Source organism: Podarcis tiliguerta (assembly GCF_965153285.1).
Source record: "Podarcis tiliguerta genome assembly, chromosome: 1".
In the NCBI taxonomy this organism is placed as follows: Eukaryota; Metazoa; Chordata; class Lepidosauria; order Squamata; family Lacertidae; genus Podarcis; species Podarcis tiliguerta.
In genome coordinates, this window is record NC_139534.1 from 55,195,091 (window position 1) to 55,219,537 (window position 24,447).

At 46.7% G+C, this 24,447-nt stretch overlaps 2 protein-coding genes and 1 long non-coding RNA gene across 10 annotated transcripts; 2 read left to right on the plus strand and 1 right to left on the minus strand.

Annotated features, from left to right (window-relative positions):
- LOC310672418 lies at window positions 1-7,249 on the plus strand. Its single transcript, XR_014508556.1, has 2 exons — window positions 1-255; window positions 6,591-7,249. It is a non-coding gene; the product is annotated as an uncharacterized lncRNA (long non-coding RNA).
- Window positions 7,250-7,665: 416 nt separating this feature from the next.
- Window positions 7,666-15,625, minus strand: YPEL4 (yippee like 4). Of its 3 annotated transcripts, none has more exons than XM_083429564.1 (6): window positions 15,488-15,625; window positions 15,094-15,130; window positions 13,206-13,529; window positions 12,842-12,885; window positions 9,436-9,544; window positions 7,666-8,813 (listed from the first exon to the last, which is right to left on the minus strand). In XM_083429564.1, the coding sequence occupies exons 3-6, from the start codon at window positions 13,344-13,346 to the stop codon at window positions 8,724-8,726; spliced, it is 384 nt and encodes a 127-aa protein (XP_083285690.1). In that variant the 5' UTR covers window positions 13,347-13,529; window positions 15,094-15,130; window positions 15,488-15,625; the 3' UTR covers window positions 7,666-8,723. The 3 variants fall into 3 exon arrangements, with proteins under 3 accessions (XP_083285690.1, XP_083285691.1, XP_083285692.1); XM_083429565.1 differs by lacking the exon at window positions 15,488-15,625 and adding an exon at window positions 15,259-15,463; XM_083429566.1 differs by lacking the exons at window positions 15,094-15,130; window positions 15,488-15,625 and adding an exon at window positions 14,573-14,696.
- CLP1 (cleavage factor polyribonucleotide kinase subunit 1) lies at window positions 15,552-23,391 on the plus strand. Of its 6 annotated transcripts, none has more exons than XM_083429508.1 (4): window positions 15,552-15,684; window positions 18,686-19,016; window positions 20,402-21,026; window positions 22,311-23,391. In XM_083429508.1, the coding sequence occupies exons 3-4, from the start codon at window positions 20,421-20,423 to the stop codon at window positions 22,980-22,982; spliced, it is 1,278 nt and encodes a 425-aa protein (XP_083285634.1). In that variant the 5' UTR covers window positions 15,552-15,684; window positions 18,686-19,016; window positions 20,402-20,420; the 3' UTR covers window positions 22,983-23,391. The 6 variants fall into 6 exon arrangements, with proteins under 6 accessions (XP_083285634.1, XP_083285635.1, XP_083285636.1 ...); XM_083429509.1 differs by having other exon boundaries at window positions 18,686-18,886; XM_083429510.1 differs by having other exon boundaries at window positions 18,686-18,762.
- The last annotated feature ends 1,056 nt before the right edge of the window (window positions 23,392-24,447 follow it).

Here is a 24,447-nt window from a genome sequence, read left to right on the forward strand (position 1 = left end):
GCGAAGCCCCTCTCCAAAGGGTTAACGGGCAGCCAATGGGAGGCGCACGGCGCGGATCCCCCACACGCTCCATTCAAGAATCTCAAGTATTCAAGATGGACGGAAGGGAATGCGGAGAGGAGAAGCGGGAGCTGCTGCTTTGAGCGCCTTCCACTTCCATGCCCGGGGGAAAGGGGGAGGAAACTCCCCGCAAGTTTCCACCTCTGCCACTGGGGGAGGCGAGAGACGAGGAGAAGCCCGAGAGCTGCTGAAAGGGTAAAGGCGTCCAATGGCTCGCGAGGGGGGCCCCCTCCCCTCCTCCGGCGCCCCTCGCACAAGCTCCGAGTCTGAAGCGCGGGGGCTCGGGGGTGTTTTCGTGTGGCGGCTCTGTGGAGAGGGGCGAAGGCTGGACGGGGCCCTGCCCGGAGTGCTGCTAGAGACCCCCGGGGAACGGAGGGCGGCGACCTTCCGAGTCTTTAACCTGCCTTCCCCGCCCCCGTCCTTCCAGCCCCCCGCCAGTTCCACTCAAGCGAGGCTTCTCCGGGAGTGGCGTGAAGGAGGGCAGGTCGGGGGAAAGGCTGGTGAAAAAAGCAGGAGGCGAGAGTCCCCCAAGATCCCTCGGGGGGCCACTCTCTCCCGTGTCCTGGGCCCAGGAAAGAGGGGTCCCGTGGGAATCAGAGAGTCCGGAAGAGCGAGCCCCCCCCCCCCGAGCTTTTTCAGGTCTTCAAGTGTAGTCCCGGATTGCAGGCACCCCTTCTCCCTGGCCCGTCCGTCCCCCCCAAAATGTGACACGAAGGTACCTCGGACCCCCTTTTTCCTCTCAGTGCTTGCGCTCCTTTGTGAATGTGAATGCAGGGTAGAAAAAGCTGGAAGGGTTTTATGTAGACACCACAATTCCAGCCATCATGGTTATGGATGTTTTATAGGAAACGCAAAAGGTGCTTTGAGTGTGCTCTTTGGGGGGGCGGGGACCCTGTATCACGTGTACAAAAAGTTCTGTGTTCTTCTCAGTTCATATTTGGATCCCCCCAAACTAGGGCATATGCACATTGGGGTTTGAGTTGAGAGGAGCTTGCATGTCTTCATTGGCCACACATTTGTAGCTCAGCAACCAGCAAGTCTGAGGAGGAAGGCTGCCTAGGATGTCTGTAAAAGAGGGATTCTAAAGACCTCAAGCTCCCAATATCTAGAGGACTTCTCCAGCCCGGTGACTCTGTTTACATTTTTGCCCACTGGAGATCCAAGCCTATGCAAAAACCAAGCACATGTAATGGGCGTAGCTCTGTAGTAGAGGATCTGCTTTGCGTGCAGAAGGTCCCAGATTCAACCCCCAGCATTTCCAGGCATGGCTGGGAAGATCCCTGTCTGCAACCCTGGAAAGCCACTGCCAGTCAGGGTAGACAATATTGAGCTAGATGGACCCATAGACTGATCCGATATAAATCAGCTCCCTATGTTTGCATTGTCCGGGGGAAAGTGATGTTCATTAGGATAGCACTGCTGCCTCCTGGGGAATAGTTTCCCGTTTAAGGGGAAACATGCAAGGTTACTTGCTGGGGTTTATTTTTTAGCTTTAGCAGAGGCTGCTGGGTTTTATGCACATCTGTGGCAGAAGCATCTACTCACAGCGTGGCTAAAGGCAATTTCAAATAGCTGGTATGTTGGCAATGGACGAGCGCAATCAGTGCAGACAATATATATATGTTGTACAGATTGAGAAAAAGACCTAAGAAATATTTGTGTGAGTTATCCCTGACCTAAGCAATTCATCCTTGCTTTGGGTGCAGTTTGACCAAGGTATATGTTTATGGTATGCTGCCAATGTTAAACCGTATTAAGTCAGACCTGCAGTTCCCATCATTGCAGTTCCTTTAAACTAGGTCAGGCTTTCTCAACCTCGGCCCTCCAGATGTTTTTGGCCTACAACTCCCATGATCCCTAGCTAGCAGGACCAGTGGTCAGGGATGATGGGAATTGTAGTCTCAAAACACCTGGAGGGCCAAGATTGAGGAAGTCTGAACTAGGTGGTACACAGCCATCATTATTGCAGAGTCAGTTCATACATAATAAAGCAGCAGCTTCCCAAAGGGGTTTGCAATTTAAACAGAGGAAGGGATAGAATCATAGAATCAGAATTGGAAGGGACCCTGAGGATCATGTTTTTGCATAAAGTGAGAATTAAAGTTGAGAGAGTAAGCAATTTGCTAAATAAGTATTGCTAGCAAGACTAGACTGTATACAAATTTGGTTGCCAGCCCAATGGGGTAGGGGGGAGAAGAGGAACTGACTTGGCCAATTTTTATTTTGCTTCAAGTAATTGTCAGAAAAACCAGGAAATGTCAGGGGGTTTTTTCCCCCCTCCTCAGTTTGCTTGTTTCTGGAGCTGTGCATCTTGGGTGGATAGATACCCCCTGGTAACTGCTGAGTCCTGGAAAACACTGGGCCTGCCCAGGGACTAAAATTTTTATTTCAGTAGGTAGTAACCCTATCTAGAAACAATAACATAATACTGTAAGCATCTTTATGCCAACAATCTGATTTTTTTTCAGGGGTGAAGGCAGCAGTTTTTTTACATAGCCTGTTTGGAAATCTTTGTTCTCCATTAGATTTCATGTTCTGATAGCCTATATAGAGTACTAAGATACTACATTTCTAAGTAGTTGGAGTGGAGTAGGGTGGGAGCTTCAAGGCGAGGTACCTCTTAGCAGTGTTTGAAACTCCCATTATTCTCCCTGATCTGGTGATCGCTTACAGTGCAAGCCTAACCATGTCTATTCAGAAGCGTGTCCTATTGAATTCAGTCGGGCTTACTCCCAGGTAACAAGGGTTGGGATTACAACATTGCTTCCAGGTATGGGGCAGTTGTATTGGCGTGACCGTTCCATAAACTCTGATCGGACCACCTGAGTGTGTGAGAAAAATCAGAGCATCCTGCACAGACTGGAAGAGACAATAGACTGCTCTGCCACCAAATACTAAGGCCTTAAATGTGCATAAATTGATGCAGCCCACCAACATTCTTTCACAGACGTGCAAAATCACCTGCTTTCAAGCATCAGTGTGAATTGACAAACTGCCTCCGCTCTGTATACTTGCTCCTAACACTCAAGTTTGGACATGTGAGCATCATTGAATTTTGTGTCTTTACACCTAGTCAGAATTTTAGATTCCAGTGCTCTTCTAAAAACATTTTAAAATATATTCTAGTTACATGTGTCACTCAATCCGTTCTGTTGCTGGGTGTAATAAACTTGAACCGGTCTTGTTTTTTTAAACAAACAAAAACCGCAACGAAATATTTCTTCCGGGGTCACATGAAGTAACTACAATTTAAACTGTCTTATTCAAAAGTGATGTGATGTCCTTATGGTACAACCCATATATGCAATCTCAGGGAACAACTCTAGAAGGTCCCTGTGTTACCTTTTCTGTTTAGAGCACTATAACTTTGGGGAAAAGCTGATCGGAGTTCTGGAGACGTGTTTCAGTGGCCTTTAACTATTTGTCCTCTATATTGTATACTAGAGGCTGGTTTTGTTTGTTTGTGAAAAGGGCAAGGTTCTTGGCTAAATGGGCAGTTTCAAATGCGTTCATCCTTGTCTTACGTAGTATTGCGTTCACAAGCAGTTTCCTTGCTCCTGAGCTCAGTCACATTGCAGCAATATTTTCTTGTAGTTCCAACAAAACTTGCACGCTTGTGAATCCTTGGAGGCGTCCACCCAGTAAACTACTTACCTTAATTTATCAGAAAACATGCTTGAGTTCAGTTAAGAAATTGTCTCTGTCAAGGTCATGCATACTTCCATTTCATTTCTCTGGATCATCTTGATTTTGTTAATTACATTTATGTTTGCTTTTACACTTTTTTTGACTTTCATATGAAGCCAAGTTTGGTATTTTTGTCTTCCAAGGTTTTGCGGATTGTTAATGCCTTGGGTTGCCCTTGTCTCTATTATTTTTAGAAGTTAGCAATGATTAAACATACAACCACTATCTGTCAAACATACGGTTCCCCTCTTTAAAAGGTTCAGTGATTAGATATATATTTAATGGCCTCAACCAATATAATACAGTCTGAACTGAACTGCATTGTAGGAGAGGTTTGCCTACACTATCTTTGTTAGATCACTGCAGCTATCTACCACTGAATTTGTGCAGCCAAGAAAGCCATGCAGACTAACTGCAACAAAAAGTCAGGATCCAGCAAAGATCCCTGTGTGTAGAAGAAGAGGTGTAGCCCTCCAGAGTTGCTGGACTACAACTTCCATCGTCCCCGACCGTTGGCCATGCTGGCTGGCATTGATGGAAGTTGTAGTCCAGCAACTTCCAGAGGGCATAACTCCCCCACCCCTGGTGCAGAATATCAAAGCCTATATGGGTAGGGAGTGGGAGACTTATGAGAGAGGATAGATTATATCTGTGGTGCAGCTCACTTATCTAGTTCTTTCACTTGAAAGCCTCTTCTCTGCTCCCTTTGCTCCAGAAGCATGTTGTCATTTCCCAAAAATTCCAATTGCTTCATCTCTAGTTGCAAGGTTCAGCACTACTGGTAGGTGAATGACCTGCTGGTGAAAAATAAGGGCACCCTTTCCCACCAGCCCACGTCACAAAACAATCAGTCGGCCTCTCCATTTCATTTATGGCACAATTCCCAGCCAAACCACTTAGGCACTTTGTTATAAATACATCTGCATTAATTTTTACTGGTGAGCTGTTTGCTGGTTCTCTTTCAGAGGTCTCTATAGGCATATCCATATTGGATAGCAAGGTTTTGGTTCTGGGGGACAGAGTTTTGCCTTGGGTTACAACTTTTTTTTTAACCTAGTGTTCACATGAATCAAATTTCAAGGTCTTGTGGTGTGATTAGCATGGGATGTGGTTAAGGCAGTGGGTTGAGACTCCCAGCCTTGACTGACAGCACTCATAGCTTTGGAAAATAAGCCTTCTACACCTGCACCTGTTTGCCATTCTGCCCCTTATTATCTATTTGCTTTGAGTTCCTCTGGGTAGAGCATGTATTTTACCCTGTACTTTCAACCCTGTTTGCCGCAACAGAGCTTCTGGTTGTTACGTGAAAACAATTCCACCCAAAGTTCCTGCTGGAGGCCCATGGTGATATTTATAGCATCCATAGTGAATTCCATAGGATCAAGAGATCAGGTCAAGTGAATGCTTCAGCCCTCAAGCCTTACAGACCACAGCCAAACCAGTCATGCAGCAGTTGTCTGTCTGCATCTGGCAACAGTTGCAGGAGAGACTGTCAGAGGACTTTGTTGCATATATTTGCAGAGCTATGGTAAAGCCTTTATATGCTGCTCGTTGGACATACACACACAAAATTCTGCATGGTGATAACCTGTATCAACCATTCAGCATATATTGTGGCGCATATAGTAGTTCACATGTAAATCACACTCTTGTCATATACACCAGACCACTAGATTGGAATATGTGCATTTGGTTGGCGCAGAGACACATACTTGTTAATGGAAAAATGACTTCTGTGTATTGAATATTAGTGAGGATTAGCTGATAGCTACAGTAACAGACATGGAATCAGGAAACCTAACGTTGCTTATCCCTGACTCTGCTGACTACTAGATGATTTGGAGTGTAAAGCTACTTTTTCTCCATTTGTCTCAATCTTCCAAGGGCATGATGGAAATGGAGAATCCCAGATCTTCAGTATTTGTATATGAGATTGTATGTAGGGCCAAAAGTAAGAGATGAGCGGTACAGGTTTGAATCCATACCCAGAAATGTGAACACATGAATTCTATTAAAAGGTTTTAAAAGGTAAATTACCCCTGGACGGTTAAATCCAATCAAAGGCGACCATGGTGTGCAGCACTCATCTTGCTTTCAGGCCGAGGGAGCCGGCGTTTGTCCACAGTCATGTGGCCAGCATGACTAAACCGCTTCTGGTGCAACAGGACACTGTGATGAGTGTGAGAGTGCATGGAAAAGCTCTTTACCTTCCCACTGCAGCGGTACCTATTTATCTACTTGCACTGGTGTGCTTTCGAATGACTAGGTTGGCAGAAGCTAGGACACAGCAATGGGAGCTTACCACCATTGAGCAAATTCGAACAGCCAACCTTCCAATTGGCAAGCCCAAGAGGCTCAGTGGTTTAGACCACAGTGTCACCTGCATCCCTAAGAATCCTACCATCCTAGTATCTAATTATTATTATTTTTAAGGTGGCTTATTTCTTATACTCCCATCTTGATGCAAAGTATTATCCCTCTGTAGAACTAAAACAACAACCCACAAATCTCAGGTTGGAATTAAAAGAATACTAAGACAGAGGCATTTGTGGGGAGAGATAAGAGTTGAAACCAACTTTCTGGATCTAGCTGTTTGTTCAGTGGCTACGCCAATGAGACACCATACTTGCACTAGAATAAAGACTTTTCTGATGTGGCAAGTAGGGAGTTTTTTAGCCATCTTCTAACAAGAACAGACATTTCCTTAATCTTCTGCCATTCCAGTTCACACTTAGTGAATAGCCTTCTCAGTGCAGATGTGGAGCTGGTGGGTGCAGTGACAGAGAGCAGTTCAGCTGTAGAAAGAAGTTATTCCATCTACTTTTATTCCCCTCCCTCTCTAGGTGGACCTTCTGAATCACCTTCTAGAAACACTGGATGTTCCTGCTGAATGAAGATGAGAGAGGACGGTTGAAATTATTTGGGCACTACAGCAGCCCAGAGGGCACCCCAAAGAAAGCAAACTGATAAAGAGTTAAAATGAATCCCCCTTGTCTTGGGTGAGGTGAGAAGGTGGTTCTTGTTTCCGCATAGGAATTCGGAGAGAGGGAAAGAATGTGCGAAGAGCCTCCTGAGGCACTGGGCATGGCCCCTGTCCAAGGCTCTTTTCACATTGTGCTACTGTCTGAGCCCAACGCAAGCAGTGCAATGTAAAAAGGGCATTGGGTGGGTGGCCACAGCAGCATGAAGCCTCTATACGTCCATTACTGGCAATATTCAGGGGATAGGCATGGAGCCTTGCTATGTGGGGCAAAAGGAAGGTGTAACTGAGAAAACGGATAGTGCCCAGCAGCAGCAAAGCATAGCTCCTGTGACAGCTGAAGTGCTCCCATCCACCCCAAATATATATGGGGCTGTTCAGCATCAGCTGTTCACAGCCAACATGGTTTGGCATCCGAGTGGAAGCTGAAGGGTTGCTGCTTTCTTGCAAATCACCTTTGACTGTTCTCTTTCCGAGGCGTTACAGCAGCCTATTGCCTAATAAATGTTACCGCTTCTTTAACTGGGTGCCTCCTGTGTTCTCAAAGTTGCTGAATTGCTGGTAAATGTTAAAATTTGTGGGAAAGCTCTGACTCATTCTAGATGTGGAAAGGAAGACATGGGCAGCAACTTCCTAGAATATGGTAATTTTGCACATGCAGTTCTGTTAAGTTTTCGAATGGGGAGAAACTTTGTGGCTTGTATTTTTTTGTATATGTGGGTTTCCAGATGCTCATCCCAATGGTGCTGATGTTTGGTTATTTTAAAAGAAAAAGAAGCATAGTGGGCTTTCCAAGTTCAAGCAATCAGCCACTCTTGTTTTAGAGAAGTCCTCTTGGGACATTTGGCCAGCAAGCTTAATCCTTGTGAATATAACTGCTAGCTTTGGGCTGCAGCTGCGCAAGGAAGCAGGAAAAGAGAAGCCATTAGCAGCATGGCTCTTTTTGATTTTGCTTGTTTTTTAAATATAAAACACCTTTATTATACAAAAAAAATTCCTGCGCTGGTGACAGTGCTGAGGCTTTACCCCCACCTGCCCCCCATCCTGTCTTCATGTGGGGTGGGGGGATGTGGGGGAGCCATGGTGCCCAAGGATCACAAGCACACGGCGACCCAAAACAAAAGAAATAGACTCCATAGAGTAGACATGGGGGGAAACACCACGGCAGTGTCAGGGAACGGGAGGGGTGAAAGGGGTTGTGAACTACCATGGCTCCATGTGGAGAGGGGCTGCTCTCCCCCCACCCCCTACCTCTAGGATCCCTTTGTTTCCTGTTTGAGAGGGATTTCCTCTTCCCAACACTGGTAGGCTGTCAAACGCAATTTTAATTTCTCCCAAGAAAGGAGAAGAGCATAAAAAGCTGCCTTTTCCTGACTCAGACCCTCTTGGCCCTTCTAGCTCAACCTGGTCAATGTTGATTGGCAGCAGTTATCCAGGGCCTGTTCTAGCCGTTCCGTGAGGTTCTTTTAAAATAAAAAACAACTGGAGATGCCAGAGATTGAACCTAGAACCTCCTTCATGCAACACTTGCCGCTAAGCCGTGGCATCTCCTCAAGAGCTTGCCCTGTGCCCACAGCCCTTTCTGTCCTGTTCCAGGAAGGACTGCTTCTGTCCTACGCAACGGAGTGCAAAACCTGCGTGCGGTTCCGGATCCCACCGCTTGCTCTGCCCGAAAGGCGCTGTCAGCGAGTGGGGAGGGCAGCATCTAGATCACGTGGAATCCGATCCAACACCCCCAGCACTGTCCCCTGAACCCTCTGAGCTTCCCCTTCTGCTGTAAGGGCAGGGGTGGGGTCCTCCACTCTGCAAATCCAGCATTCTTAGAAAGTACAAGAGGTTTGGGAGAAGGGTCCTGGTATCTCCACTCCCACGGGTGATGCTATGCAGGAGGGGTGGGGGGTGGGGTGGGTTGGTTGTGCCGGGATGCCAGCTGTGGGTGTGGGGTTGGGAAAGGGCAAGGCATGCTACGCAGGAGGGTGTGCGCCCAGAGTTCCCCTCAGTCCCAGCCGTTGTCCTTCACCATATGTGACATCTCAATAATGTACTTCCCTTCTTTGTACTTCTGGCTGGTCTCGAAGGCTTGTTCCTGGCAAATGAGGAGATTGGGAGAATTAACCCCATTTGCTTCAGACATCTGCCTAAAAACACACACACACACAGACTCCATAGAATATGCACCACCCCAAACACAAAAGTTGCTCTAAAAAGGGGTGTGTGAACAAAAAACCACCCACAATTACAACAGGGGAAGTAGGAATCAAGAGTTTCTACTAGTGTGGCCTGACAGCTGGAGGCTGACATTTCTAAGTGCCATGGTTTCTTAGGGCCTGTATGGTGTAATGGTTTGACAGGACCTGGGAGAGCAGGGTTCAAATTCCCACTAAGCCATGTCACCATCACTTAGCCTAATCTACCTCACAGGGTTGTTGTGAGGATGGCATGGAGACCCATGTACACCACCTTAAGATCCTTGGAAGATAAAGGTGGTTGGTAAATAAATAAATAAATAAATCTTTGACAAGGACCTTGTTGCCCACATGTAGGGCAGAGGGTCAGCCTGGCCCTTCTCCTCAATTGGGCACAGTCAGGAGACAGGTTCTCCACAGCTGCCTCATTTTGACTCTTTCCAACAAGGTTGCTTGCAAAAATCCTGTTTTGAAAGGGGATTTATTGTCTAGACTTGTAAGCTAGCAGTATTCAGTACTCACATATTTCCAGCCCAGTGTTGTCTTGCAGCTTTCGCAGAAAATGTCAGCGACTGAATGGAGGCCGGTGAGCAAGAGGCGTTGTTCGGCCGGACCACAGCCCACATTAACCCTGCAGTCAAAGAAATTAGAAGGCACTATCTCTTTTTATCCTTCTCAAGAGTTCCACCCTGCTCTGTTCTACCTCACAGGGAGTTTACCACAAACGCTACGCAAAGAGGGTGTGAGGAACTATGTTTGTCCTAACAGTTGTGCATTTGCTCACACATACACACGCACAGACAGACAGACAGACAGATAAAAGAAAATAGGAGGAGGAGGAGAAGAAGAAGAAGAAGAAAGGATTTCAAGCCCCACCACTACTTTTTTCATGTGATTGGTTCATGGAAAGTTCTCAGCAACTGAAACATGACTTACACAATTGGTTATGAGAAACCACATCTCAGCAGTTCCTGTTTCCAGATAAAAACCTATTAAGCACCTATTTTCTTAGGATGCAGAAGTGTCACATCGCCTAAGCTTTAAAAATAAATAGATTTAAGAACAGTCATACCCCAACATTATATTCGTTCAGGCGTCTGACTGAAACCTAAGCCATTTAAGAAGGATTTTGGCTGAGTGTTTTCAGCTTGATAATGTGTTTAATGCTGTTCCCATACATGTGGTTCTTTTATACTAGTGTATTAACTTGCTGTTTTTATATGGCAGTTTAAAATATAATCACATTTGATGTGGTTTTAATAAGTTTACATTGTGAGCCACTTTTTAATCCACCTGGTGGGAAAGAGCAGGATATAAGCTTTTTAAATTAAACAAATAAATCACTTCCTCATGCCTTTACCGTTTGTCTCAAAAAAGAAAAGAAAAGCCAGCTTATTCATCATCTAGGAACCAAGATGGGGCACTGAAAACAAGAGAAGAGTTCTGAATTCAATCCCACAGCGGCCTCCTGTGGCCATGAGGAGAAATGCCCAGTGTGACTGGGACACATTCACATTGTAGTGGAAGAACCATTCCAATTCCACACTGGTCCCTGGGAAGAGAAAGCTCTGACAGATGTGTTTGATCTTTACTCAAGGCACGATATCTCTGCCTCGTCCCAGGCTTGATGGTACATGCTTAGCTGTAACACAGAGGCTACCGCAGCCAGCTGAACAATTGTCTTAGGAGTTTGTCTTAAAAGCTTGCTGTTCTGTCAGCTGAAACATGGGGTGTTCGGCCTATGACAACTTGAGAGCCATAGGAAGTGCCAAAGGTTTAATGTTTAAAAATATGCTCTCCAATACAGCAGCAGGGGAAAAGAAACAAAACAACAGGCTCCCCTGCTAAACTAGGGGCCTAGAAACAACGAGGAACCTAGAATAACTCAGGAAGTGTCATTTTCATTTGGCCTGGAAAGTACAAATATCATCTCCTAAATATAAGGTTCTTCAGCTCGTCATAAGAATCTCTTACTATATAGAAAATCCTCATGTCCTGCTTGCAGGCTTCCCAAAGGCATTTGGTTGGCCGCTGTGAGAACAGGATGCTGGACTCGATGGGCCACTGGCCTGATCCAGCAGGGCTCTTCTTATGTCTTTAGGTCATGTTCTTATCCTAGCCAATGTTAGATCAACCTGGCGGAAGCAGGAGGCAGCCAGACTTGAGTTACTGGAGCCAAGGACCATCAAAAGACATGAGCTTCCCCCTCATGATTTCAAACCGATCTACATTGAAAGAAAAGTTAAATTCTTCTAAGATGTGGAATCAGGGGGCTCTGGGGCAGAGGGAAAGAAATTCAGATCTTACCCTTATACTAAGATTTGGCCTCCCATCAATTACTTCAGACTAACTCTCCAGTGAGGTGTAAGGCACCATAACTGCGTTCCTTGTCTCTTTTTTGGGCTGGCATCCAAAAGGGCGATAAACCCAGTTTCACAGCTGGAATAAAAGCTATTCTATAACATTTGTTTATATGAACTGTTCCATTCACGTTTGCCCAAGTAAGGGCAAAACCAAAATGCTACCGGAAAAAAGAGCCACCGAATCATCACTCGCTTATGAAACGTGCCAGCTGATTGGTCAATTCACCAATATGAAACTATCAATAGGAATTTTCCACAAACTGTAAAAGACATCCTATTTGCCATTCCCCGCAGAACTGGCCCAGCAGGTCCTTGCTTTTGCAAACCCCACAGGTTCCTACCACTGAGAAAAGAGCATCTACTTTTCAGGCAGAAAGAATTTGCCACTCCAAAACAACAGTTTGCTTGGCTACGTTCAACAAGTATGACAGAGGAATGCTAGATCTGTATGACTCAGTTGGTCTGCCCTGGAACTAGGCCTTCTCCCTGCCAAAGGCCAATTAGAAATGAAGAGAAGGAAAAACTATGTGCTTTTCTTCACTGTCAAAACCATGGCACACAGGGAGGCACCTAGAGAGAGCCTTCTGCACTATGAGCTATATTTTGCATGTATTAGAGAAGTCTGAAGGATGACCAGCAATCCTCTGGCACATCTCTATGTAGTGAGGCAGGAGATTACTCATACATTGGCCTTTGCAGATGCATTCAGCAAGAGTCGTCAAAAGAGCAGGGGAACGAAGGGTTCATCTTGAAGGAAACAACATAAATAAGAAACACTTCATAGAGATTCTGATTGATTGTTAGATCAGAGGGAAGAGAGTTCTCATTGCCAGCAATTCAGAATCAAGGGTAGATCATGCCTGAAGGTCAAGAGTGCAACATCCTGTGGATGGCTGAGCCAGCACCCGAGAGAGAGAGAGAGCCGCAAGGACACAAAGCAAGATGTGAGGAGTTCCAGTGCAAGGTCTGGTGGTGCTACCATTAAGTTCAGCAGGATGATGTAGGGAGGAATCCAGCGCTGAATTAAGGATTGACCATGAGACTTTGGGAACAAAGACTACAATAAGACAGAAATTACGCACTATTTAATTTCTATTAGATGTGCTTCATTTCTAAAAAGAGAATGGCTCAGGTGTAATGCTAGCTAGAAGTCATCCTTGCTGGCTGATGCCCTTATCCCAAGCCCCAGGTAGTGGGTGCTGAGGGGCACATATTCAAAGGTAATGTTGCTTTGTTCCTCTTGAGTTCCAGAGCTCAGTATGTCAAGCTCAGATTATCAGAATGCCTACATAGTATGGAATGCTGAGTGAGATATGATGGATCAATGCCATCATATATAAGACCTCCCCCTGGAAGTACTCAAATGTAACCCTAACCCACCCCACCCTAGCAGCATCACTCTATATTTCCCTCCTTCTAATGGAACGGATGAGATGTAGCAGTGCTCTACATTCTTCCGGTGTGAAACGAAACCACCTCTCTCCCTCTGCCTCTGCTCTGCTTCTTCCAATCTCCCCCGCATCCCCACCCACACCAAATAAAACCAATTGCAGTAGGAGACTCACACAGAATTGAAAAGATAGGCGCGACCATGACTTCCCTGGAAAGACTGTGGAAATAAAGTATAGGAGTTACGACCCTCTCCCTTCAAAGGCTCTTTGACCCACTCCCCCCACAAACCCAACTGCTTTTGCTTCAAGGCAAAAATCCCCAGATATAAGAAAGAACAGATCTGTTCCTGGACAGACCAATAGGTATTGCTAGCAAGGTATCCCACCAGTAGGCTGCCATCTTTTAGAAAGTGTCCTAGCCGGGCCCTGGGGTGGCACTGCTTTGGGGGGGTCACACAATGCCAGAGATCCAGGAAGACCACAGATAAATAACAGCAGTATAGCTAAACTTGCTGCCATGTCCCAGAGATGCCCGTACCTTGGAGATGAGCTCATCGTGCTTGGCCAGATGTGCCCGGCAGTGAACACAGCTGTACGTTCGATGGCACCGGGGCAGGTAACTGCGGAAGGTCTTGGTAGGGAGGCAGGCGGCGGGTGGCGCAGGCTCACAGCTGGGCATGACAGGCTGGAGAGCAATGCCCTGTCGAGGGGGAGGAGCCGGCGCTGTGCAGCCCCCGCACAGGCGGTCGCAAGTGAAACAGCGAAGCAGGTTGGCTAGAGCCGTGTTTCAGAAAAGTGAAGTTTGGGGGGGCTGCACTGCCAGGGCCCCCCCAGATGAGAACCAGACCGAAAGCGGAGTCACCTGTGGAGAGACAACGGCAAGCAATTATCAGCCCTGGGAGAAGCCTACTGTGCGTGTGTCAGACCCAGGAGGAGGTGATCTGGGCCTCTTCTGGAGGTGGAAGTTATGGCATGTCCCGCCACTGCACAGCATGGAATGTGTATTTGAGCAGATAGAAAGCTCAGTGGATTCATCCGTCTGGAATAATTACCACTGGGCCCTTGCTCCACATTCAGACAGTTCGGTAATTAGAATCCTCCACCCACCTCTATAAAAAGGCAATGAAAACGGGGGGGGGGGGAGGAAATCAGCCTGGTTTTTACCAGGTTCAAGACGGAACTTGAAGAGAGACAGGACTGTAGTACAGTGGTACCTCGTGTTACATATGCTTCAGGTTAAAGACTCCACTAACCCAGAAATAGTGCTTCAGGTTAAGAACTTTGCTTCAGGATGAGAACAGAAATCGTGCTCCAGTGGCGCAGCGGCAGCGGGAGGCCCATTAGGTACCTCAGGTTAAGAACAGTTTCAGGTTAAGAACGGACCTCCAGAACGAATTAAGTACTTAACCCGAGGTACCACTGTAATTTGTGCTAAGCGGTTTGGGGTCTGCACGATTCAAATCCCTGGTTCCGCCTATTGTTCTCATTGTTCACACAAACAGGTCCACAACTCAGGTGCCTTGAACAACATGTTCAGCTTATCCTCACAACTTTCGTAACCTGGTCAGCTAATTGTAGGTTAAGGCCAGGGTTTCATTATGCTTTTGCTTTAAGCATAATTGTATCCATGCAGCTCAAGCCTACGTATGTTTACTCAGAAATAAATCCCACTGAGTATGGTATGCTTTGCTCCCAGTTAAGCCTGCACAGAATCAGAGTCTTGGGTTTTGCAACGCCCATGATCTGAAAGGCCCATCTGATTAAGAAACAGCTTTTCTACTTTTGCTTTATAACGCTGCCTTATAGCGAGTCAGGCCATCGACCCTTCTAGCTCAATGTTGCCTATGCTAACTGGGGACAGGGCTTCAGGAAGGGGGCTGTCATAGACCTACGCAGATATTTTACCTGGTGCCTTCTGCATGCAAAGCAGCTGTCCTCCCTCTGAGCTACAGCCTTCCAATTGTAGATGTTGCTATTAACACAGCATGTCACATAACCAATGACTCTGAGAACGTTGGAAAACATTCTGGCTAGCAATCCGACCCACCCTTGTCACGGGCCTTTTATTGTGGCTGCAAGAGGGCCCTCTACCGGGGCCTCGACGTCATTTCCATGCGTGTTCATTCAAAGCCTCCTCCCGTCCGCCCCCGTTCTGACAGCGACTCTCGGGCGCACGGGCACGCCCCCTGTCGGCAGCAAAGCGGCATTACAACCCCCCAAAAGCTGACTTTCGGAAGCCCCAGCAGCAGCCTCATGCATTTGTCCACCGTGCGGGCATGGGCCATTAGCGCTTCCCAATCCGTCCTGCAGCAGCAGCAGCAGCAACGCCGCGCGCAACTCCAGCTCCCCCCAAAAAGCAGCCCGGGTCCAGAGCAATGCCGCGCGAAAAGCGTCCCAGCAGAAAGCCCTGCGCGCTGCTTTCTTACCTTGCTTTTCGCACTTCACCCGTCCACTTCGTCTCTCCTAGAAGGGCGGGGGGAAGAAGGGAGAAATCAGGGGTAGGAAAAAGAAGTGAAGTGGGAGGAGCCCAGGTGTCGGGGGCGTGCGGGGGGGGGGACTCGAAGCGTTAATCACCGCAGAGTCTGACTCACGTGGCTGCCTGCGCGGAAGGAAAATAAAGGCGGATTTGGCGTCGCGAAGTTCCCAGAGGGACTTGGCCGGAGGTGGGGGGGGGGAGCGGGGATCGGGCTCTCTCGGCGCGGCCCGGAGGTGGAGGCGAAACGTGCAACTCCCCAAGAGCCCCGCGAGCGAGGGAGGCAAAGTTTCAGCTGCAGCGGCGGCGCCTCCGCCTCCGCCGCCTTTGCCCTCCGCGCTGCTCACCTTGAAGCCTGCGCCCGGGCGCGTGTGCGCGGCGGCGGCGGCGAGGAGCTGCCTGTCCGTGTCTGCTCCTGCTCCTGCTGCCGAGCGGCGAGGGGTCGCGTCCAGGCGAGCGCAGCTTCAGGGCCGCCGAAGGGCTGCTTTTGTGCTTCGTCGGTAGACGAATGTGGCTGTGTGTTGTGGAACCGCATCATAACATTGTGAGTCATCCATCCCTCCCTCCCTCCTCCTCGACTCTCTTCCTTCCCCCCCCTCCCCGCTCTCAGCCTGCTGCTACGTCAGAGAGGGGCCGGAGACACGGATCAGAGAGGGAGGGGATAAGCAGGGGCCACCAGCACCACCGCAGCAGGGATGCAAGGCGCAATGGGCACGCTGGGGTGGAGAGATCGGCGGAACGGGCAGCTGGCGACCAGGGAGCCGGGCAAGCGGGGGCGCTGCTGGGGTGGCTCCGGCGACAAGGATGGCGGTGGGGAGGGAGAAGGACGCGCAGGTGATAAATCCCACGTTGCGCGCCCGTGGCAAACTCTGACGCAGGGAGAGAGGCGAGAGACGCAGCTCAGGGTCACGGGCTGCAAATCTGCAATATCATTCTCCGGTGCACTTCTCCACCATCACCCCAGCCCCCAAAACATCTAGCCACTCACTTTAGGGCTTCCAGGATCCTGGCGACACCCCGAAACGCAAAGGCCCAGATCTCTCAACGCGCTTCAACCTTGACAGGCTCTGTCATTGCTTAGACTTTCTCTTCGCTACCCCGCACCCCAGTTGGCATCCCCTAACGAATAGGTTGACAACCTCATCATCCCCTCCCCCTCCCCGCAACGTGGTTGCCAGACGAATTTGGCCTTGGGATCAATGTGGGGCCATTAACTCCAAGAGGAGTTTGGGCGTCCAGTTCTGTCGACGAGGAGTAGCATCCATTTAGTCTGTTACTAAGCAGCAGCAGGAAGACCAAACACGTCCTGCTGGTGCTATAGAGACTAAGAAACACTAGCCTTCTTCCGTGGAAGCATACACCACGCAGGCTGAAGGTACAAGTTGGAGGCACACCTATCTGATATGATAGATCAGCTTCTGCCGGCTTAAAAATGTGCAAGCTTTTGAATTCTTGAGTCCTTCTGCAAGCAGGTGCTGCATCAATGCATCAATGTTTGTTTTAAGGACTTCCACAGTCACCCAGTTCATCTCCCTTAGGAAGGTTGCATGCTAAACTCTTTTGTGTATTTATGTTTGCCTTGAGGAGCTGCAATTGCTTCCGGTGCTATAAGCCCCGATTGATGGATCAAAACCTAAGTTGCCACAAGCTGAATGAAAGTCATGCAAGTAGGGCCCTAATAAAACAAACAAACAGGCTGTTCTTGCTGTTCTAGAATTACAGCACTCCCTGATCCTTTGTACTTCAGTTTCCACCAAAGTACTATGTCATTTTCGTAAGTTGCAGACATCTCATTCTTTCCTTCTCATTTTAACACTCAAATAGTAGTATTAAAACTGTTTGGGTCTTCTGTGGTTAATAAGCCACCTTTAACAAACCACAAAACAGGGGAGAAAAGTCTTTTTTTGATTAACAGTGATGTTTGCAGTTAAATCAGTGGTCTGATGCTCAGAATATCATTCTTAGTTGTGCTACTGACTTCAACAGACTTGATCCAATCATGTTTGGTACAGAAGCATCTGGAAGCTGTATCTTGTTATGTCCTTCAAATAAAGAATATCCAAGATCTCTGTCATGGTAATAGCGTTCTGAAGATGACTCTATTCTTGCTGAGGATGAATCTGGGCTGTACCAAAGGAATTGATTATATTGACTTATACTTCGTTTCCTTTCTCATTTTCGCTTAATCTTTTTTCTCCCTACCTTTTGCTGCCTCTTTGATCTCCTTCAAACTTAGCCTACATCCAGACACCTAGGGTCCCTTTTATTTATAATACTATTTATAGGCCCTTTGCCACTTTTTTGGCACAGCCCATTCAAGGTGGTTCACAATGTCATAAAAACACAATACATACAGCAATCCAAAAACCCAGCAACGGCAGCAGTGTTAGCAAATACTTGAAAAGGTAGACCAGTTGAAACAAAACAGCAATGTAAATTCCCTGCAAATGTAAAGAACTATTTTAAAATGGGTAGTTCCCCCCTGCCTCTGCCCCCCCCCCCAACAATGAAGGCTTTATTTAGGAGAGGGCAATTCTGAAATAAATGGGCTTTTTAAACCCACTGAAAGGTTTGCAGGTTGGAGGCTAAAGAGCTGCAAGAGGAGAAAGTTCCACCGTCTGGGGACCACTTCCAAAAAGGCCCCCACCTACACTTGCTGTTGTTGTTTCTTCTTCAGTCAGTAACTAAGTGGAGTGAGAAGGGTACCTTCCGTAGCTGCAACTGAAGAATGGAGCAACATGACAAAGCTATGTAACATAGTTGTGGTTTAATAATAAAATATTATGAACATTTTCCCTAATTTAGAACTGACATTTTAAAGGATGCAAATGGAAAAAGCATAAAATATCCTGTTGGGTGGACCTGTTCAGGGCAGCAAGGCAGACTAAGGCAGGAATCCCATAGCCACTTGCCTTGAGTAGGCTCCATTGAAATCAATGGGACTTACTTCTGTATAGACATGTATAGGATTCTTCCATAAGTGACATCCTTGCAACTTCATTGCCTCTAAACTGCTGCTCAACCCAGTAAAGCACATTTAGCTACTGAACAATGCTGGAGGGAAGGAGAACTTTGTAATGGTATGACTGGATATTTGAGGGGGGGTGGGCAGTTACACCACAACTGACTCAGTGCAGAGTAGCAAGCAGCAGGTACAATCTGTCTGAGTAGTAAGAACTTGGAAGTTCATCAGTTGAACCCTTAAAACAAAACAGACTATTTTGGGAAGACTTAGTACTGGCTTTGATGCCCAACATTGTGTATTTTTCTAAGTAAACAAATAGTAAAAGAGAATCCGGGGGAAACCTGAATTTCATGAGACCTTTTGTGGCATCCGCTTTTATAGTCTCTGGTCAAAGGAAGTTTATTCCACAATAAATCGTTAGTGTGCTGCCTTGTTTTTCTTTGGGTGGATGTTTGGTGAATTTGTAAGCAAATAATCAAAGACCATGGTATGCCTTTTTCTGTCAAAAGATGAGAAGCGGAAATTATTCATGGCTCCATGGGTTTAATCTCTCTCTCTTTCTTTCTTTCTCTTTCTTCAGAACCACGGAGAGTGAAATTTTCCAGATGAGTGTTTTTGATCTGAGGTGGTGAGAAGGAAATAACCTTACACTATAGAGTAGGAAACGTGCTTCCGCGGTTGTTTGTTTGTATTTAGCAGCTTAACAACAAAGGGTTAAAAATGGAGGCCAGAAACTACATTTCCCAGCGGGCCGCGCGAACACCAACCGCTTCCCCGTCAGGTAATTGAGGCGGCTCAGGAGCATGCGTACATCACACAATCGCTGCGGCCGTCACTTCCAGGACAACCGACACTTCCGTTGCCTGGCCCGATCCGGGACTCGTGTGGTTGGATCCCTGTGGATTCAGTAGGTGGGTGACTTTCCTCAGCTCCTCAAGGCCTCGGGTCGGTTTCCATGGAGACGGGCAGCCTTCGCGAAGGCAGGAGCGCAACTGCCTCTTCGTGGGGAAGAGTCTTGGCCGTCGCCTCGCCTTAGGCCCCTTCCTCTCTGTGCTGCCGGGCAGGCACTGAAACGCGGCGATAGCTGCGCGGTTGTCAATACTCGAAACGGGGTGCGGGTTGAAACCCCAATGGGGAAGCAGTGTGTCGCCCAGTGTCAACGACATATCTTTGGCTGTTGGTTAAATCTAGAACGGTTTCGCTTCTACGGAAACGAAACTGTTCCAGATGGATCAAAATGACAGATCAGCAACATTCAGCCCCAGGATCGATCTCCTCCGCCCTCTGCACAATGCCAATTCAGTAGTTAAGCATGTGGGGGAAAGGTTGCCACTAGAAGTCTTGCTGAGACTCTGCTGTGGTATGGGAGCACTGGCCTGCTCCCCTCCACCCTCTCTTTAGAAGGATCCTCCAGTGAAGCTGGTTGCTGACTAGGGACCTAAATAAAACGGAGCCTTAGCTGTCTTCAGATGGAGCCACCAGGCACACATTCATAACCAGCCCATGCAGCCTATAAGTGGCACATCATCCAGCTTACAATATGTACCACAAGCAAAAGAAGAGGGATGGACAAAGTTTGTGCTGTACTGTGTTTGCACAATCATATCTCAGTTTAAGCTGAGATGTGCAGAAGCTTCAAGCATTTTCAGGCAGCTCATTTGGCAAAACAGCTCATAAAGCTATGATTAATCGTTACTGCCAATGGCTTCTAAAGCCAGAATATAAAACTATGGTTTAAAGTTGGCTTCCAGATCCTGGATCATTTGGAAGCAATTCACTGTTGTTCCTGGTTTGTATGTGAAGGGAAGCTGTGGCTATTGGCTATTGGCTCAGTTTATTGGCTTGTTTGTTCATTCACACAAAGCATGGTGCATGGGGATGTGTGCAGGTGTCGGAAAGTTGTGCATATCTTGGCTGATTAAGCTGAGAATTGAGTGTGATCTTTACAATTCAATGTATAGTTTAACAAGCCCATCCAGATCGTTTAGGCCACTGATAATAAGCAGTCCCCCAGCAACGGCAAACCCTCAGACTCCCTGGACCACCTGGGGAAACTTCCTGCCTAACCAGAAACATATTTAGGTTAGAGAATAAACAGGAAAGCAAGGTGTCCACCCTTTGAAAAATGCATATATAATAGGGGGCATTTTTGTCCAACTTAACATGTTATGTAAAATGGGACACCAGGAGAGGAAAGATACCTCAGTACTTTTGCAAGCTTTCTAACAAGAGTAGATGTTTCATTTTTAAAACATGAGTTGGTTTAATTAATTTTTTTTTTTTTTTGTATCCATAGCAGTTGCAAAGGAAACAAGATGGCAGAGGAAGCTGGAGATGAAAAGAAACTGGTGGCCAAGTTTGAGTTGGAGAGGGAGACTGAGCTCCGCTTTGAGGTTGAAGCTTCACAAATGGTCCAGCTAGAGCTTCTGACAGGCATGGCTGAGGTCTTTGGAACGGAACTGACACGCAACAAGAAATTCACCTTTGATGCTGGTGCCAAAGTGGCTGTCTTCACCTGGCATGGCTGTTCAGTACAGCTAACTGGTCGGACTGAAGTAGCCTACGTCTCCAAGGACACTCCCATGCTGCTGTACCTCAACACCCATACAGCCCTGGAACAGATGCGGTGGCAGGCTGAGCGTGAGGATGAACGGGGACCTCGTGTCATGGTGGTGGGCCCCACAGATGTAGGAAAGTCAACAGTCTGCCGTCTGCTGCTGAATTATGCTGTGCGCCTAGGGCGCCGGCCCACTTTTGTGGAGCTGGATGTAGGGCAGGGCTCAATCTCTATCCCAGGCACCATGGGGGCACTCTATATTGAGCGGCCTGCAGATGTTGAAGAAGGCTTCTCGGTTCAGGCCCCTCTGGTCTATCACTTTGGGTCCACCACACCTGGCACTAACATCAAACTCTATAACAAGGTAAGCAGCATATTTGAAATAGTATGTGATATGGTGATCCTTTGCATGCATCCTAGTCTCATGGAGCTGGGCTGGGCTAGGTTTTTTATATCGTTATCAAACTGAGAATAGGGATGATAGTTAGAAATTGAATTTCCATTTTCACCTTTGACTATGTTATGCTGGAGGACAAACAAGAGATGGCTAGTCAATAAATTATTATCATGAACCCTGTTAATCTCCTTCAGCATGCTGTTATATTCCAACTGTCATTAATTTGGAGACCAACATGTAGATGTAGGGCTGCCTAAGCCTTTTTATTTGAACAGGCATAGGCACCTGCAACTCTTCATAGGACTAGGCTAGGTTAATGGTCAATAACTCTTCAGATCCTTATCTTTTATACAAGGCAATAAACTAAAATATGCTGGTTTTACTTATCTAAGGAGTAAATTGTATAAGACAAGACTGTTTAGGCAGAGTCTTGTTAATATATTTGACTTGGATAACAGATCTGTCTCTGATTAAGGCAAATCCTTAAAAACCACACCAATGAAACTCCAGATCGTTATCCTTTACACAAAGACATTAACACAAGACATGCTGGTTTTACTGGTTTGAGAAGTAAATTGTGTAAGGCAGGACAGTTTAGGAAGGATCTTGTTAATATGTTTGACTTGATGTGTCTCTGATGAAGGCAAATATTTAAAATAAAAACACTGATAATTTCATTATTAAAGAAAATATTAATGAAGACAACATCTGCGCTGAATAAACATATGATGCTGCTTGGTTGATCTAGAAACTTCTCTTTAAAACAGCAGGCTTTTGTCTTTTGCAAACACAGTGAATTGGTCATGGAGCTTATTTCAGCTTAACTCCCATCAAAACCCAACAATATCTGGAGGGCAGCAGGTTGGGGAAGGTATGCTGTGCCTCTTAAGTTTCCAACTTATTTCTCTGGCATCTACAGTTAAAAGGTTCTCAGGTCACAGGCTTGGGAAAGTTATTGAGGCCGTGCAGAACTGCTGCTAGTCCGAGTAGACAATTATGGGCTAATTGTATAAATGGTCTGGCTCAGAAGAAGCAGCTTCATATGTTTATAGAAAAGTAATACAGATTCACTTTTGAAAAGCAGGGTGGGGTGTGACTAAGGTAAAACTTCAGTATTGGTAAACAATCTGGAGATTTCCAAGGACGGAAGCTTCTAAAAGAGGCCAGCTAGGTTCATTTCGTAAGACTTTCACCCATGAGATTTGTGTGGTTTCCTGTTGGTTAATTCTGCTGCTTCTTCTTTTTCTGCAGATTACATCCCGCTTGGCCGATGTATTTAACCAGCGCTGCGAGGTGAACCGCCGGGCTTCGGTCAGTGGCTGTGTCATCAATACCTGTGGCTGGGTGAAGGGGTCTGGGTACCAGGCACTTGTGCATGCTGCCTCTGCCTTTGAAGTTGATGTTGTGGTAGTTCTGGACCAGGAGCGCCTCTACAATGAGCTGAAGCGGGACTTGCCTCATTTTGTTCGGACAGTGCTGCTCCCGAAGTCAGGTGGAGTGGTCGAGCGCTCCAAGGACTTCCGGCGGGAGTTTCGTGATGACCGCATACGCGAATATTTCTATGGTTTCCGAGGAAGCTTCTACCCACACGCCTTTGATGTGAAGTTCTCTGATGTCAAGATATACAAAGTGGGCGCTCCCACTATCCCTGATTCCTGCCTGCCTCTGGGCATGTCGCAGGAAGACAACCAACTCAAACTGGTACCAGTTACACCTGGGCGTGACATGGTACACCATCTCTTAAGTGTTAGTACTGCTGATGGCACTGATGAGAACATCTCTGAAACAAGTGTGGCTGGTTTCATTGTAGTCACCGGAGTTGACCTTGAACGCCAGGTCTTCACCGTGCTTTCACCAGCACCTCGCCCGTTGCCCAAGAACTTTCTGCTCATCATGGACATTCGTTTCATGGATCTTAAGTAGTAAGACTCCACCAGGCAACTGCTAGCTCCCTCACAAACAAACCCATTACAATCCTGGATGGAACAGCATCTCACATGGACCAGGCAAGAGAGAGAAAGCAGTCACAATAAGGGATGAACATAGTTTGAACAATTTGAAATAGTCCTTTCTGTTTTCTCTTCATTGTTGGAATGAATCCCTGAGTAGAATGGTAGAAGATGAAGCTTAGAAAATTCACGGGTTTGACTTGTTGAACCGCTATAATGGACAAAAGTGTTGTCTGCTAGCTAGTTAATTGGTCTCCTTTGAGGTGTCATTCATTTAAACTGGGCTTATCTGAAAGTGACAATAGTGTAAAGAGGGCATTTTTTTAAAAAAACAACTTTATATATAGATATTTTTAACTTTAATAAATTCCCAAATATTGATAGTTTCATGTTTGTGTTTCTCTCTACATGTAACTAAAACCTTGTTTCAGCATTAAAAAACATGTACATATAGATACAGGGTAAGGCAGGACAAAGGGGGACTGTTTGGGTAATAAGCATACAGGGATGAGAAGAAATATTCCATCGGGAAGAAAGACATACATAAAAATGTGCATAAGAAAGCAGTGGCAATTTTGACTTCAAAGAACATGGCTTACAAATACCACTAGCCATTTTCATATAGGAAGCTTGCAATTAGGCACATGACTTAGGCTTATGAATGGAAACATAGTATGAAAATCCATTCTGATACGCTAGATCAGGGCGGTCCAACTTTTCATACCAAGTGGGCTACAAGAGTACTCGTGACATGTGTCCCCCACCCCCCACCCCCAGCTTCATGCTGCCTTCCCATATCTGGCTCTGGCAGCATCCTAGAACCTCCCACCTCTTTTTGAAAGCTGGGAAAGCACTAACTAGGGTTTCGGAAGGAGGTGGGAGGACTCTAGGACCCTGCCAGAGCCCTCACACCTCCTTCCCCAAGCCCAGCTTTCCCTATGTGCAAGGGCTGGTGGGGGAGGGGGTGTCAAATTTTGAGGGCCATTTTATCACCTAGAGCTTTGCACTGAAAACTACCAAATTTGGGCTTCTTAATTCTACATACCTGGAGTAAGCTCCATTGAATTAAATCAGATATCATCATTAGTATATTAATATTTATTAGTTGCTTTACTCATGCAAGTGACCCAAACACAATTCTGAGTAGACTTGATTAGGATTGTACTGTTTCCCAGAATGTGAACCAATACTAGAAAGTCTCAACTAAACCTGACCTGGAATAGAACGGTTCTCCCCATACCTCCAAAATCAGGTTAATGTTTCAGGCTAAACGTTTTATTTAAAAAGTGAGCCAATGATCTACAAGAGACCCCAAATTAAATAAAACATGAATACTCAAAAGTAATGTCAGAGAATTTTCATACATGCTTGCGGTTGTTTGAGCTTCTGTGACCCCTTCCAAAGGTGGCAAACAGCAGGCAGGATGAAATCCTGCTGCT

Coding starts and splice junctions, on each gene's coding strand:
- YPEL4 (XM_083429564.1), bottom strand. CDS start 13,346: ATGCCCAGCTGTGAGCCTGCGCCACCCGCCGCCTGCCTCCCTACCAAG. Junction 12,886..13,205: donor ACGATGAGCTCATCTCCAAG/GTACGGGCATCT, acceptor TTATTTCCACAG/TCTTTCCAGGGAAGTCATGG. Junction 8,814..9,435: donor CAACACTGGGCTGGAAATAT/GTGAGTACTGAA, acceptor CTCATTTGCCAG/GAACAAGCCTTCGAGACCAG.
- CLP1 (XM_083429508.1), top strand. CDS start 20,421: ATGGCAGAGGAAGCTGGAGATGAAAAGAAACTGGTGGCCAAGTTTGAG. Junction 21,027..22,310: donor ACATCAAACTCTATAACAAG/GTAAGCAGCATA, acceptor CTTTTTCTGCAG/ATTACATCCCGCTTGGCCGA.